Source organism: Hyperoodon ampullatus, assembly GCF_949752795.1.
Source record: "Hyperoodon ampullatus genome assembly, chromosome: 6".
NCBI lineage: Eukaryota > Metazoa > Chordata > Mammalia > Artiodactyla > Ziphiidae > Hyperoodon > Hyperoodon ampullatus.
The window spans coordinates 72,946,542-72,959,975 of NC_136919.1; the positions used below are offsets into that span (position 1 = coordinate 72,946,542).

Consider the following 13,434-nt stretch of genomic DNA (forward strand, 5'->3'; position numbering starts at 1 on the left):
TTAACTTTTATCAAGAAAATCCTGATAGCTTAACATAAAACTAGGGTACTGAATTCAGTTATTACATGTTACAGTCCCAAATCATAGAGCTGCCCCAACATCTAGACAGTCTCTCCTACTGATTATAAATGAGTGTACAGTTCATTTATAATCAAAATAAATTTATAATCAAAATACATTTCTGTTATTTATAAGTCACTCTGTCTGTGCCACTCTGTTATAGCAACCCAAACGGACTAAGACGTGTCTTTAGTGGCTACCAGGATCCTTTCTTCTGGAGACTGAGGAAAGGGGAGAAATAAACAATGAAATTTCTTTTCCTTTTTAAAATGTGATTTTTTTTCTATCTTTATACATCAGGTGGAAACACAAACATTTATTTACACACATTAATTTAACCATTAAAATAAAGGTAAGGGTGGCTTGTGAAGAGAACATTCTCTTGGCAGCCGTTGTGACAGAATTCACAGTAGTCAAGAGTTAATTGATGTTGATTCCTGGACTTGCCAATATCTGACTTCTAATTTCCTAAACCCCATAAATACATCCCAAACTGGTCAAACTAGAGACCCTGATTTTTGGTTTCTCAAATGTGGTCCTGTGCCAGGATTACAGAGTGGTGATTATAGTATGTATAATGTAATACAATTGGATTTTTAAAAAATAGCAAACACAGAGCCAACACATCCAAATTAGTATTGATTTTGGAAGGCTATTTATGTATTGCGTGAATGCTGGTGTAACACAAAACTTCTTTGGAGCTTCTCTTTCACCTTTTCCTTTGAAGACAATTGGTGAGGTGCACAAGCAGACTATCCTTATTACTTTATATCAAAATTTTGCTTTTAAACCCAAAATGGTACTTTGCAACTCACCACACATCCTATTCACTAAATTAGGCAGCCATTACTTTTGGCTGTATTAAAGGTACAATTTCCCCCAAAGGATAGAGACTTGAAACTGTAGAGAATATTCAAAAGACTATTTATTGGACAAGTGAGTTTACCATAGGCTTTAAAGCCCAAACAACTGAGATGCCCAGGACTCAAAGAACTCACAGAGGGGTAACACAAACCACTGCTGGCAATCTCTGAGAACTCAGAGGGAATTGGAAAGGTGCCAGGAGACTAGAGCTGGGTAAATAGTATCCAGTATCATCTTTGTTTTTCAGTATATCCGAGAATTTATTGTATTTTATTTTACTTTATTATTCCTTTTTTTTGAGAACATTTAAGTTCTCTGTTAGCGAAGTTCAATTATATAGGGACTTCCCTGGTGGCTCAGTGGTTAAGAATTTGCCTGCCAGTGCAAGGGACACAGGTTCGATCCCTGGTCTGGGAAGATCCCACATGCCATGGAGCAACGAAGCCCGTGTGCCACAGCTACTGACTGTGTTCTCTAGAGCCTGTGAGCCACAACTACTGAGCCCATGCGACACACCTACTGAAGCTCGCGCACTCTAGGGCCCCCGTGCTACAACTACTGAAGCCCGTGCGCCTAGAGCTTGTGCTCTGCAACAGGAGAAGCCACTGCAGTGAGAAGCCCGCACACCTCGACGAAGAATAGCCCCTGTTCACTGCAACTAGAGAAAGCCTGTGCACAGCAACGAAGACCCAATGCAGCCAAAAAAAAAAAAAAATTTCAATTATATAATACATGTTAACAACTATAGTCACCACATTATACATTAGATCCTCAGGCCTTATTCATTTTATAGTTGAAAGTTTGTACCCCTTTACCAACCTCTCCCTATTTTCCCCACCCCTTAGCTCCTGGCAACCATTTTTCTACTGTCTGTTTCTATAAGTGTGACTTAAAAAAAAAAGTTTCCAAATATAAGTGATATCATATAGTATTTGTCTTCCTCTTTCTGGCTTATTTCACTTCGCGTAATACTACCAAGGTCCATCCATGGTGTTGAAAGTGGCAGGATTTCCATTTTTCTCGTGGCTGAATGATATTCACATATATATATATATCATATCTTCTTAATCCATTCTCTATTGACAGATGAATTGAAACAATTTCACCAAGTTCATTTATCATTTCCCCAAATTTATTGAATTCACATTTTCAACCTGTTACTGGGTGGCTGTTATGTTAGCACTATGTTCTGAAGACTAGAGATAAATAAGGCTTGACACCGTGCCCCCAAACCATGCCCTGAAAGAGTTTGATATATATATAGAGAGGGACACTTTAAAAATTGATAAATTGGGTAAAATATGAAATAAGATGGTAAGCTGAGAGCATGAGATGAGAGCACAGGTTCTGGTCCCTAGCTACACATGAAAACTAACTGGAGGCTTTTGAAAAAAATAGAGATGCCTTCTCCCCACTACCAGAGCATTGAATTACTCAGTATAGGTGGAGAGTCCAACATCTACATTAAAAAATTCTTCCTAGGTGATTCTGGTTTGTAGCCAAGTGTTGAGGCCCAGTGTGCTGCAGCAGTTCATTCTGCCTATGGGTGTTGTAGAACACAGCAGTGAAGAAATGCTCATTGAACTGAATCTTGGAGAATGAATAGGAGTTTCATGTCAAAAGGTAATCCAAACAGAAGAGACAGGGGTTTCAAAGTCAAGAAGCCAGGCCAGGCCCAGGTTGACCTGGGGATGTGTAAGTGCTTTTAGCAGCATGGTGGGCACGTAAGGGTGTAGTGCAGGTCTTATGTGTGCAGGAAATGGGGGCGAGGAGGGCACGCACACAGGGGCGGACAGACATGAGGGACTGGAGCTCATGGTGAATCCAGACTGGGTGGGCATTAGGGATCCCACGTGGGCTGTAGGAGAGAGACCCGGTCACAGCACCAGCAGTGGAGAGGAGAGAGACCCCAGGCAGCGAGGACCGCTGGGCAGGACTTTGAGAGACATTTCTAAGGCAGAAGTCACAGAATTTGACCAGTGTGCATGCTGTGTTATCTGTTAGTAATATCACTTCTGGAATTCTTTGAGCCTTCACTTCTGTATTTTTTTCCTCACACAGTAGAAAGCATTCCCTTGTGTATACTTAGGGAATTATTTTACCAGTTATTTTACCTTTTCTCTATACACTTAGGGAATACTAAATATGAAAAAAAAAAACTTGTGGCTATAATGATAGAATGAGATTTTATATATATACTCACTTATATACATATATATTTTGTATTCACATATATTTTATTTTTCTTATCATCAACAATCACCTTCCTCAGAGCACATACTGAAAATAAGCCTCTGAACTTTGTTAGCACCGTACCAGGAGAATTCAGTGAGCTCAGACTCTCCCTGTGTTGCATTATGGTCTCAAACTTGACATTTCTGAATGCAAATATGTCTGACAAGTGTAAATAAGGGTGTCACACCTCAGAGTAGTACCCATTCCCACCTTGCCGTTCCTTATCATGCGTGTGTTCAGAGGTGAACACGCCGTTTTCATCCTCTAATAGCTTCTCAGTTGGAATTTTGTGAAGAGTGCAGTGGTGAGTGCTGTGGTTTCCAAGATGTAGAAATGGATCTGCTTTCTTCTCCTTGCAGAGTTCAGCGCATTTTCAAATACCTTGAAAAGATGCCGGCATGAGGAAAAGAAATACTCAGTGTTCAGCCAGCGGACAGAAGAGGCGTCTGCCGAACAGTTCTTCCAGGTCAGGGGAGCGGTCCCAGGTGGAGCTGAGTCGTTTCAGAGTGACACACACCTGTGAATATACCTGGGCGAGGCGGTGGGTGGAGAAGAGAGTGCAGCGGTTTTTTTCTTCTGCCGCACTGTGCGGCATGTGGGATCTTAGTTCCCCGACCAGGGATCGAACGCATGCTCCCTGCCTTGGAAGCGGGGAGTCTTAACCACTGGACCGCCAGGGAAGTCCCAAGCGTGCGGCGGTTTTTAATGTGTGGTCCTCTGATCAGCAGCAACAGCATCACCTGGATTGGGATCTTGTCTCTGTCACTTAGTGAGTTGTCAGGACTTGGGCAAGTTGCTGTATCTTCCTGAGCCTCAGTTTCCTCAGCTGAGGAGCATATTTCATCTGATTGTTGTGGTGATTTAATTTGATTAGAGGATGTATGTGAAACAGTTAGCATGGTGCCTGGCACATAGAAAACTCTACCAAATGGTGGCCATTACAACGATGATATTTATTACTCACTGTCAGTGCTCATGGATTCATACGTACCACATCACCCAGCCGGCTTGCCTCAGGATCACCACCGTCACTGCCTTCTACCCGACCCCACCCTCTCCTGGGATTTCTATCCAAGGCCCATCTTTCTCTCTCGGCTGATGGGACTCATCAGGGCCATCCCTTTTGGCCCCGGCCCCTTTCTCTCTCACTTACCTCTGTTATTCTTGATCTGTGCTCTCTCAGCCTCTGCTTTGGGAGGGGACCCTGGGCACCAATCTGGTCAAGATCTAGGTCTGAATCCGCCATACGGATCAAGAGTCAAAGTTCCGAGGTCTCCTTAGAGTTGTGGGCCTCACACATGGGGCCAGTGTGGAGAGGTCCCGGGTGTGTTAGACCAAGCCTGCCTTGACCCAGGTGGCTGTAAGAGCCAAGTACCCGTGAAGGTCCTGCCTCATGGCGTGTTTACCCTCCCTGTCCTTCTCTCTCCCTTACAGTTTTATGGCTGCCTTTCCCAGCAGCAGAACATGATGCAAGATTTTGTGAGGACAGCCACTTACCACAGAGCCATCCTCCAGAACCACACTGACTTTAGAGATAAGGTAATGCTGGCAGCAGGTTATTAATCTCAAACCATTTTAAGAAACCTTGTCAAAAACTAGACTGAACATTCAGCTTTGATAGAATTACCCTATGACCCAGAAATTCCACTTCTGACTGTATACCTAACTAACTGAAAGAATTAAAAGCAGGTATTGAGGTAACTATTTGTACGTGAATGTTCGTAACAGCACTATTCACAGTAGCCAAAACGTGGGAGCTTTCCAAATGCCCATCAACTGACGAATAGATAAACCAAATGTGGTATATCCATTCGATGGAATATTATGAGTATTGTTTATATTTCTATTATTCATAAAAAGAATGTAACGCTGATGCACGCTGCAATGTGGATGATCCATGAAAACATATGCAGTGAAAGAAGCCAGCTACAAAAGCACATATGATTCCATTTATAGAAAACATCCAGAATAGAAATCCATAGTGAGAAGGCAGACTAGTGATTCCCAGGGGCTGGGGGAGGGGGACTTGGGGAGTGGCTGTTTAGTGGGTACAGGCTTGCCTTTTGGGGTGATGAAAATGTCTTGACAGAGGTAATAGTTGCATAACATAGTAAATGTACCAAAACCCGCTGAATTGTACCCTTTAAAATGGTTGATGGTTAATTTTATGTTACGTGAATTTTACCTCGGTAAAGAAATTAAGTTTTGAGAGCCAGGAACTCAAGAGACTAAATGCCGTATGTTTTGGTGCACAGTAGGAGCTGTATTGCTACATAATGAATAGCTCTTATTGTGTCACTTTACTTCAATTTTTTTTTCATGGACTCCACAAGTGCCTGCATTTATTTCCTTCCCAAAATGGATCTCAATGATGAATGATTGCTAACACTCTATACAAGTGTTGTCCCTTACTTTCCTACCTGTTAAACAGCCAAGGTGTTAAAGATACTATACAGCTCATCTCAGAAACAGGATCACTGGTCAGTGAATCAGCAGTCATGGGGTCTAGTTTCATATTTTCCCATTAAGTAGCTCTGTGATCTTAGGCAAATACTAGATTTCTCTGGGCCTCACAGTCTCTTCTACTGCCGTAGTAATTGTAGACCCGTGGCCTTTGAGATTTGCAGCATTAATTCCCCAGGAGGAATGTGGTAGAACATTGAAATAAGGATCCCAATCCCTGCATCCACACCCATTTGCAAAGTTGTACAGCTGCTCCTTTCATGAAGAGATAGTTTAGTTTTTTATCCCCTATCTCTGTGCAATCCTTGGGATGTACTTTGGTCAACAGAATATGATAGAGGAGACATTGTATGAGTTTCAGAGCCTAGGCCTTCATGAGCCTTGTGGCTTCTGGGCTCACCCTGGTGGAACCGTGAGACCACCATACTGTGAAGAAGCCCTGTCTAGCCTGCTGGAGGTTGGGAGTTCACTTGGAGGAGAAGTGAGGCAGTCCAGTCAATAGCCAGCACCAACTGCCAGACCAATAACTGAGGCCAGCCTGGACCTTCCTGTCCAACCATCCCTCCAGCTGAATGCAGGAACATGAATGAGTCTAGGCAAGACCAACAGAGAAACTGCCCAACCCTCCCACAGAGTTGGGAGAAATAATACATTGGTTCTCGTTCAAGCCACTAAATTGTGTCATAGTTTATGATGCTGAAATAGTTAATTGAAGTAGAGAGAAGACACATGAAAAAATAGTGATAAATAGGCCCCCAGCTAGAAGTTGATTTGCTCATGGGTTGCTTTCTGCTGTCATGTCCATTCTGCTCTAGAGACGTCAGAGAATTCTTAATTTTGGTTATATTTTTTCAATTCCAGAATTTCCATTTGGCTCTTCTTTATGTCATATATTTCTTGACTGAGACTATTTATTCTTCCCTTGATTTCAGTAGTGTTCATGATTGCTGCTTGGAGCTTTATTATAATAGCTACTTGAAGGTTTTTTCCAGATAATTGTAACATCTGTGTCACTGCTGTGTTTGCTTCAGTTGATTATCTTTTCCCAGGGAATTGATATTTTCCTGAGTCTTCCTATGCCAAGGAATTTTAGATTGTTTTCCATACATTTTGAATATTATGAGACTCTGGTCTTGTTTAAAGCCTATGGAGAGCATTAATATTTCTGATTTAGGATGCATTCAACCTGGTTAGGTTCGGACTGCGTGTTCCATGCCACTAGTTGATTTTCCAAGGGCTCTGGTTCCCGTGTCATTTCACTTTTCAAAGCCTTAGCAGTGCAGCTGGGCTCTGTTCCATGTGCATGTCACTGGATGGTCAGTCTGGCACCTAGACAGAGTTCTCAGAGTTTTGATGTGCTAATGATCAGGTCCATGCATGTATAGTTTGAGGGGTGAGTACAGGAATTTATTTTAAAAAATACTTTATAGGGTTTCTTTGCCCAGTTCCTTCCACTCCATGATCTCCCTGATACTTTCTGGTTCCCTGGGACCACTTTTTAGTCTCTGGACAAAAAGCTCACTCTGCCGTGCACGTCTGTGACCTCGCCTAGGTATCGCCAAGCAGAGAGAGGACAAAGAGAGGGGAAAAAAGCAGTGGGGCTTGGCCCCAGTTTGGGGGAACTAGGGCACCATTGAAGGCAGAGGGAGTGAAACCCCTGTCTCATAGTTTGGGCTGATGTGATGCTATGACCCCCACAAGATTTCTGGGGGCTGGAGCATAGAAGAAGGGAGGAAAGGGACGGAAAGGAAAGGAGTGGGGGGGAAGAGGAGGAGAGGGGAGGGGAGAGGAAAAGAAAAAAGAAGAGCAAAGGGAAGAACAATTTCCACACTCACTTTGAGCATTCGGAGTTCCCCTCCTTGCAGCTGGAGCCGGAACAGAGGACACCTCCTGCAGCTCTCTCGCCCGCACCCTGATGTCCATTTCTGGTGTGTTGAGTTCAGGCCACAGGTGAGGGTAAGGGGGTATGGATCAGTAGTATTTCAAGTTCTGATCCTCTTTCCCAGTCTCCCTGCTACTGTTGACTTTTCAGAGGCTTCAAGTAGCTGCTCCATGCATTCCATCCAGGTTTTATAGCTGTATTCAGTGGGAGAGTCAGGGTCAAGTGGGCTTTCTCCTGCTTGCCCAAAACTGGGCATTTTCAAAAACTCAAATATAGGTACTCTGGTGGATGAGGGTGATGGTAAGAGAAAAAGATAAGACCAGAAATGGCCATGCTTGACCACAGGGTCTCATATCTCTTGAGGTACCAGGACCCTTGCTTTGCCAGTGGGGCATTCCTGGTGAACAGTGAGGAAGTAATAAGCATTCCTAATGAGGAGGACCAGGTTATGGTAGGTAGGCAGGTGAGGATGGAGAGGAAAAGCTTGTTTCTTTTGACACCTTACCTGGTGTTCAAGGTTGTGGATAAGCAATCTTACTGACCTAAGTCTTACAGGTTTCTCATCAATTAAAATAATTAAACTCTCAACTGTTGATTGTTAATACTTTTATTTGGGGAAATTTCTCTCCTTCTGAAATTGCTTAGCTTTTTTTTTTAAGATTTTTTTTTGATGTAGACCAATTTTTTAAAGTCTTTATTGAATTTGTTACAGTATTGCTTTTTTTTTTAATGTGTTGGTGTTTTGGCCACAAGCCATGTGGGATCTTAGCTCCCCTGAGGGATCGAACCCACACCCCCTACATTGGAAGGCCAAGTCTCAACAACTGGGCCGCCAAGGAAGTCCCAAAATTGCTTAGTTTTAATCTGTAATCTATTTTCTATTTTCTATATTATCTATAATCTGTTTTTAATTCTGGTTATAGCTTCTAAAGACCACTCCCCCAAATTACTTGCGTTTGATGAGTTTTTCACAGAGTTTCATATAGATTTTGTCATTCATCTATAAAAACAAAGGTATTGGACCAGATCATCTCTAAGGTCACTCCCACCTCTAAACTCATTTGATTCTACAAAATACCTTTTTCCTGCCAGCCTGAAATGGGTTTTTCTGCCAATGAAATAAAATAGGCATCCATCTGTTGGGGTTTATGAAGGTGATAATTAATCACATGAGTGATAATTAATTATATCCCTTTCCCCCTCTGAGTTCTGAACCAGTTTAGAAATAGACATAGATGTCAGGTAGAAATCACAATATCAGCTTTATTTTTGGTAATGCTATTTGCAGAATGGGGCTTGGGCCTGTATCCACATAAGGCTTCCTCCCCCTTTTTTCCCCCTTAAACTGAACTTTTCCTCTCACTTGTATCCTGAACATGTGGTCTCCCCAGGCAAGTCCATAGCCTGCCCAGCAAACTTCCACCTGGGGGACTCAAGAGCACATGCTTGGGTAGAGGATCGGCAGGCTGGCCCCTTCCAAGTACCAGCACTATGCAAGCTCAGACCATTTTCCAGCATCACCAGTCAGATAAGTCACTCCTATTAGGAGAAAAAAAGAGGAAGGGGAGATGAACTCTCTTGCTTCTAGTACTGCCCCCTCCTGGGAGTAAGTATCTTCCCCACTGGAAACTGAAGGAACAAATTGTCCCAGTTTTAATGTCCCAGGAATCCCCTCAGTCCTAGACAGACTAGGATAGTTGGTCACACTAACTCCAAATCTATCAAATCCACCACAAATCCAAAATGTTTAAAAATCCTTTTCTGTTTGCTTCATCATACAGAAGACCCTCCTTGAATGACCCCTCAGTCCATGGAGGATGCTCCCTTTTTACTAAGCTCTTGTGTTCTTTCTCATTGAAATTGATTACCTAAAAGGGCATGGGTTTAGAATGATCGATACCAATGGCTATTATTTATTGAGCAACTCAAGTATCTGCAGGCACCATGCTGAGAGCTTTCCATACAGTTTCTGTCTCAGTTCAGGCTGCTATAACAAAAATACCATAGACTGTGTGTCTTAAACAACAAACACTGATTTCTCATAGTCCAAGATCAATGTGCCTGTAGAGCTGGTGTCTGGTGAAGGCTCATTTCCTTGCTTGTAGACAGCAGCCTTCTCGCTGTATCCTCACATGGCTGAGAGGGAGAGGAAGCAAGCTCTCCTGTTTCTTCTTATAAGGACACTAATCCCATCATGAGGGCTCCACCCTTGTGACCTAATTACCTCCCAAAGGCCACATATTCAAATACCATCACATTGGGATTTCAACATGTGAATTTTGGAGGGCACAAAAATTCAGTCTATAGCAGTTTCCTTTGATCTCCATTACAGCTTTATTAGATAAAGACTAATATTTTTGCCATTTTAGAGATGAGAGAACTGAGACCTGGGAATGTTGATAATTTACCTGATTTTATACAACTGATAAATGAGAAAGCCAGAATTTGAACCCAGTTAGCCTTACTTTAGAGCCCATGCACATAACCTCTGAAAGGCACTGCCGTGGGAAGGTTGGTTGAAATTGCCAAGAGAGACTTTTGTTTCTCTGGGCTTAAGGGTGGAGTGAAAACATTGTGGTTACTTAAACATCCCTATGCAGGTATGAGGCAGCATTGCACTGTGGTTATGTGCATGAGTTCTGGAGCCAGAGAGCTGAGTTCAAACTCCAGCTTGGCCACCTGCTGTGCATGTGCCATAGACCTTTATCCTGTGTGCCTTGAGGTCTTGAACAGGTTATCTAAAGTTTCTGGGCTTCAATTTCCTTATCTGTGAGCGTAGCAGCTACCTCCTAGAGTCCTTGCAGGATCAAGATGATACAATGCATAGGAAGTGCTTAGTACATACATGGCCTAAAATATCAACTCAGTCCATAATAGCAAGTATTATTATTATTGATGGTCTTGGGGATGGTGCTGTAGTTTCTACTGCTGCAATAATTTTAAATCTTTGAGATCTTGATTTCTTCATTCTGCCTCCTCCATGCAGTTTTAATGAAAATCCTTTCTTGGCCAGAGCACTGCTGGCTGAGAACCCCATTTGGAATCTATCCAGGAAACTGACGCTGCTGGAACCCACCCCTCCCCCTCCTCAGAGTTTCTGTTAATTGCCATATGGCTATTTTTAGTTTCTTTTGAGTGTGCACTTGGAACAAGCAGGGTAAGTCCATCCTGCTGAGGGTACTGGGATGTGTGAGCCGTAGGGTTTTAATTTGGAAATGTTTTGACACTTCATTTGTCAGGGCACCAGTTGCTGGAAACTTGTGAGAGTAAGCAGGAGCAGGGAGCGTATTATTTTTTTTAAATCAGCATTTTCACTAAAGGAGAGAATTCCCAGTTGCAACAGCTGCTTAGTGCATCCAAAAGTAAGGTTGGCTTAGGCAGAAGGGATTCAGGGATTTGAAAGCTTAAAAGAAAACATAAATAACTACAACAAACATGCAAAGCAACCTGTTCAGACTGTCAGCTGATATTCAGATTTGCAGAGCCTGAGCTTCTGACTCTTCCAGTTTGAGTGTTCTTTGGTGTGGACTTATCATCAGTTTGGTCGAATGTCCTTGAGTCCATCTCTGATCCTGCTCTGAAATTCTCTGACTTTAAAACACTGCTACTACTTTATTTGGTTAACCTGGCACACGAATGAGGCCCAACCTTAATCACTGATGGAATAAAGGCTGTAGCACAGGCCTGCCGGATAGTCGTGCTGGCATGTGTTAAAACAGGTCTTGCTTCCTGAAAAAATTTTTAACCTCTTTAATGAGGTATGAAGCACATACAAAAAGCTGTACATATTTAATGTATACAACTTGATGAGTTTAGGGATAAGTATACACCCATGAAACTATCATCACGATCTAGGCCATAACCATATCCATCACTTCCAAAAGTTTCCTCCTGTCCTCTTTATTTATAATGATAACTATTATTAATTTGTGATAAGAACACTTAACGTAAGATCCACTCTCAGCAAATTTTTAAGTAATAAATACAGCATTGTTAACTGTAGGCACTAAGCTGTGAAATAGATGTCTAGGAAGTAAGAATTATTCATCTTTTTTTAAAATAAATTTATTTATTTTGGGCTGCTTTGGGTCTTCGTTGCTGCGTGCAGGCTTTCTCTAGTTGCAGCAAACGGGGGCTACTCTTCGTTGTAGAGCGCGGGCTTCTCACTGCGGTGGCTTCTCTCGTTGCGGAGCACGAGCTCTAGGCGCATGGGCTTCAGTAGTTGTGGCACATGGGCTCAGTAGTTGTGGCTCACAGGCTCTAGAGCGCAGGCTCAGTAGTTGTGGCACACGGGCTTAGTTGCTCCGTGGCATGCGGGATCTTGCCGGACCAGGGCTTGAACCCGTGTTCCCTGCATTGGTAAGCGGATTCTTAACCACTGCGCCACCAGGGAAGTTCAAGAATTATTCATGTTGCATGACTGAAACTTTGTACCCTTTGACTCATACTTTCCCGTTTCCCTCTCTCCAGCCCCTGGTTACCACCGATCTACTCTCTGCTTCTAAGAGTTTAACTCTTTTAGATACTTCATATAAGTGAAATCATGCAGTATTTGTCCCTCTGTGTCTGGCTTATTTCACTTGGAATGATGTCCTCCAGCTTCACCCATGTTGTCTGTCACATATGGCAGGATCTCCATTTTTCTAAGGCAGCACGGTATTCCATTGTGTGCGTATGCCACAGTTTCTTTATCCGTTCTTCGAATCCTCCACATCTCGCGGCTGAGTGCTGTTAACCATTGACAGCAGCATCCTCATTTAGAACTGTGGAGGGAAGTGGGAAGAAGGGAAGTAACTCGTGACTCCTGCTAGGTGCTTTGCATATCTTATCTCATTTTAATCCTTGCATGTTAGTCAGGGTTCTTAGCTGCCAGCATCAGAAACCAACTCTGCTAATTTAAGAAAAAAAGAAAAAAGAATTTCCGAAAAGGATATAGGATCATCAGAGAGCTAGGCGTGGAGGCTACAAGGCAAAAAATAATTCCCAGAATCATGCTGCAGAACTGATCTCTGGGAGACATCCATGCAGCCAGACCTGGGCACCGCAACCTGCATAGGCTTCACCCGCTGCTACCCTGGAGTGTTGTCCTTAGAACCTTTCTCTGTTGTGCTGCTGGAACCGGGAGGTGGCCGTGACCGCACCTGAGTGGATTCTGTGCTGTCCTGCGTCTGCACACTGTCAGCTCCACAGTGCAAAGTGCATCTTAACAGGAGAGCCCCGGTCATGCCTGTGCTTTAGCTTCAGGGATGCTGGAAAAGAGCAGCAGACACCTGTAACTTCCCAAGTGGGAGGCTGGTGCTGCCCCAGAAGTGGGACATTCTCCAAGCATAGGAAGGGGGTTCAGATGCTGAGAGGCACAGAAGAAAGGTAAACGCCCACCACACCACACAACAAAAAAATTCAAGATATATTATTAGCCTGATAGTATAGATAAAGGGACCAGGGATACATAAATTTAACTAACTTGCTTTAAGGTACACGACTACTAAGTGGTAGAGCTATATGCGAACTCACGTCTGCCAGGACTGCACAGTGATTTGGGGAGCAACATAAAGCCATTCTCTATATGTTCTAGGTTGATAATCAAACTGATATTTTATTTTATCTATGTGATTTTTGGACCATGTATGAGGGCATGGGGGCAGGATGTGATAGTGAAAAGTGATCTCTAATTCATCTGTATATCTCTGCCTGTCTATGTGTGTGTGTGTGTGTGTGTTTCCCTATGGCTTGGACTTTGGAGGCCGTTTTAGTTTCCTAGGGCTGTCATAACAAAGTAGCACAAACTAGGTAGCTTAGAACAGCAGAATTTTATTCTCTCACAGTTCCAGAGGTCAGAAGTCCAAAATCAGGGTGTCAGCACGCCCATGCTCCCTCTGAAGGCTCCAGGGGAAGATCCTTCCTCGCCTCCTTCTAGCTTCTTGAGGTTG

At 43.1% G+C, this 13,434-nt stretch overlaps 1 protein-coding gene across 1 annotated transcript in view; it reads left to right on the top strand.

The window, feature by feature from the left end:
* Positions 1 to 4,608: 4,608 nt before the first annotated feature.
* Positions 4,609 to 13,434, top strand: part of LOC307055047 (histone-arginine methyltransferase CARM1-like) — a 99,496-nt gene continuing 90,670 nt past the window's right edge. The window contains exon 1 of the mRNA XM_079706984.1: positions 4,609 to 4,698. Coding sequence (XP_079563110.1) covers positions 4,624 to 4,698 — 75 coding nt within the window. The 5' untranslated portion in view covers positions 4,609 to 4,623. The remainder of the gene's footprint in view (positions 4,699 to 13,434) is intronic.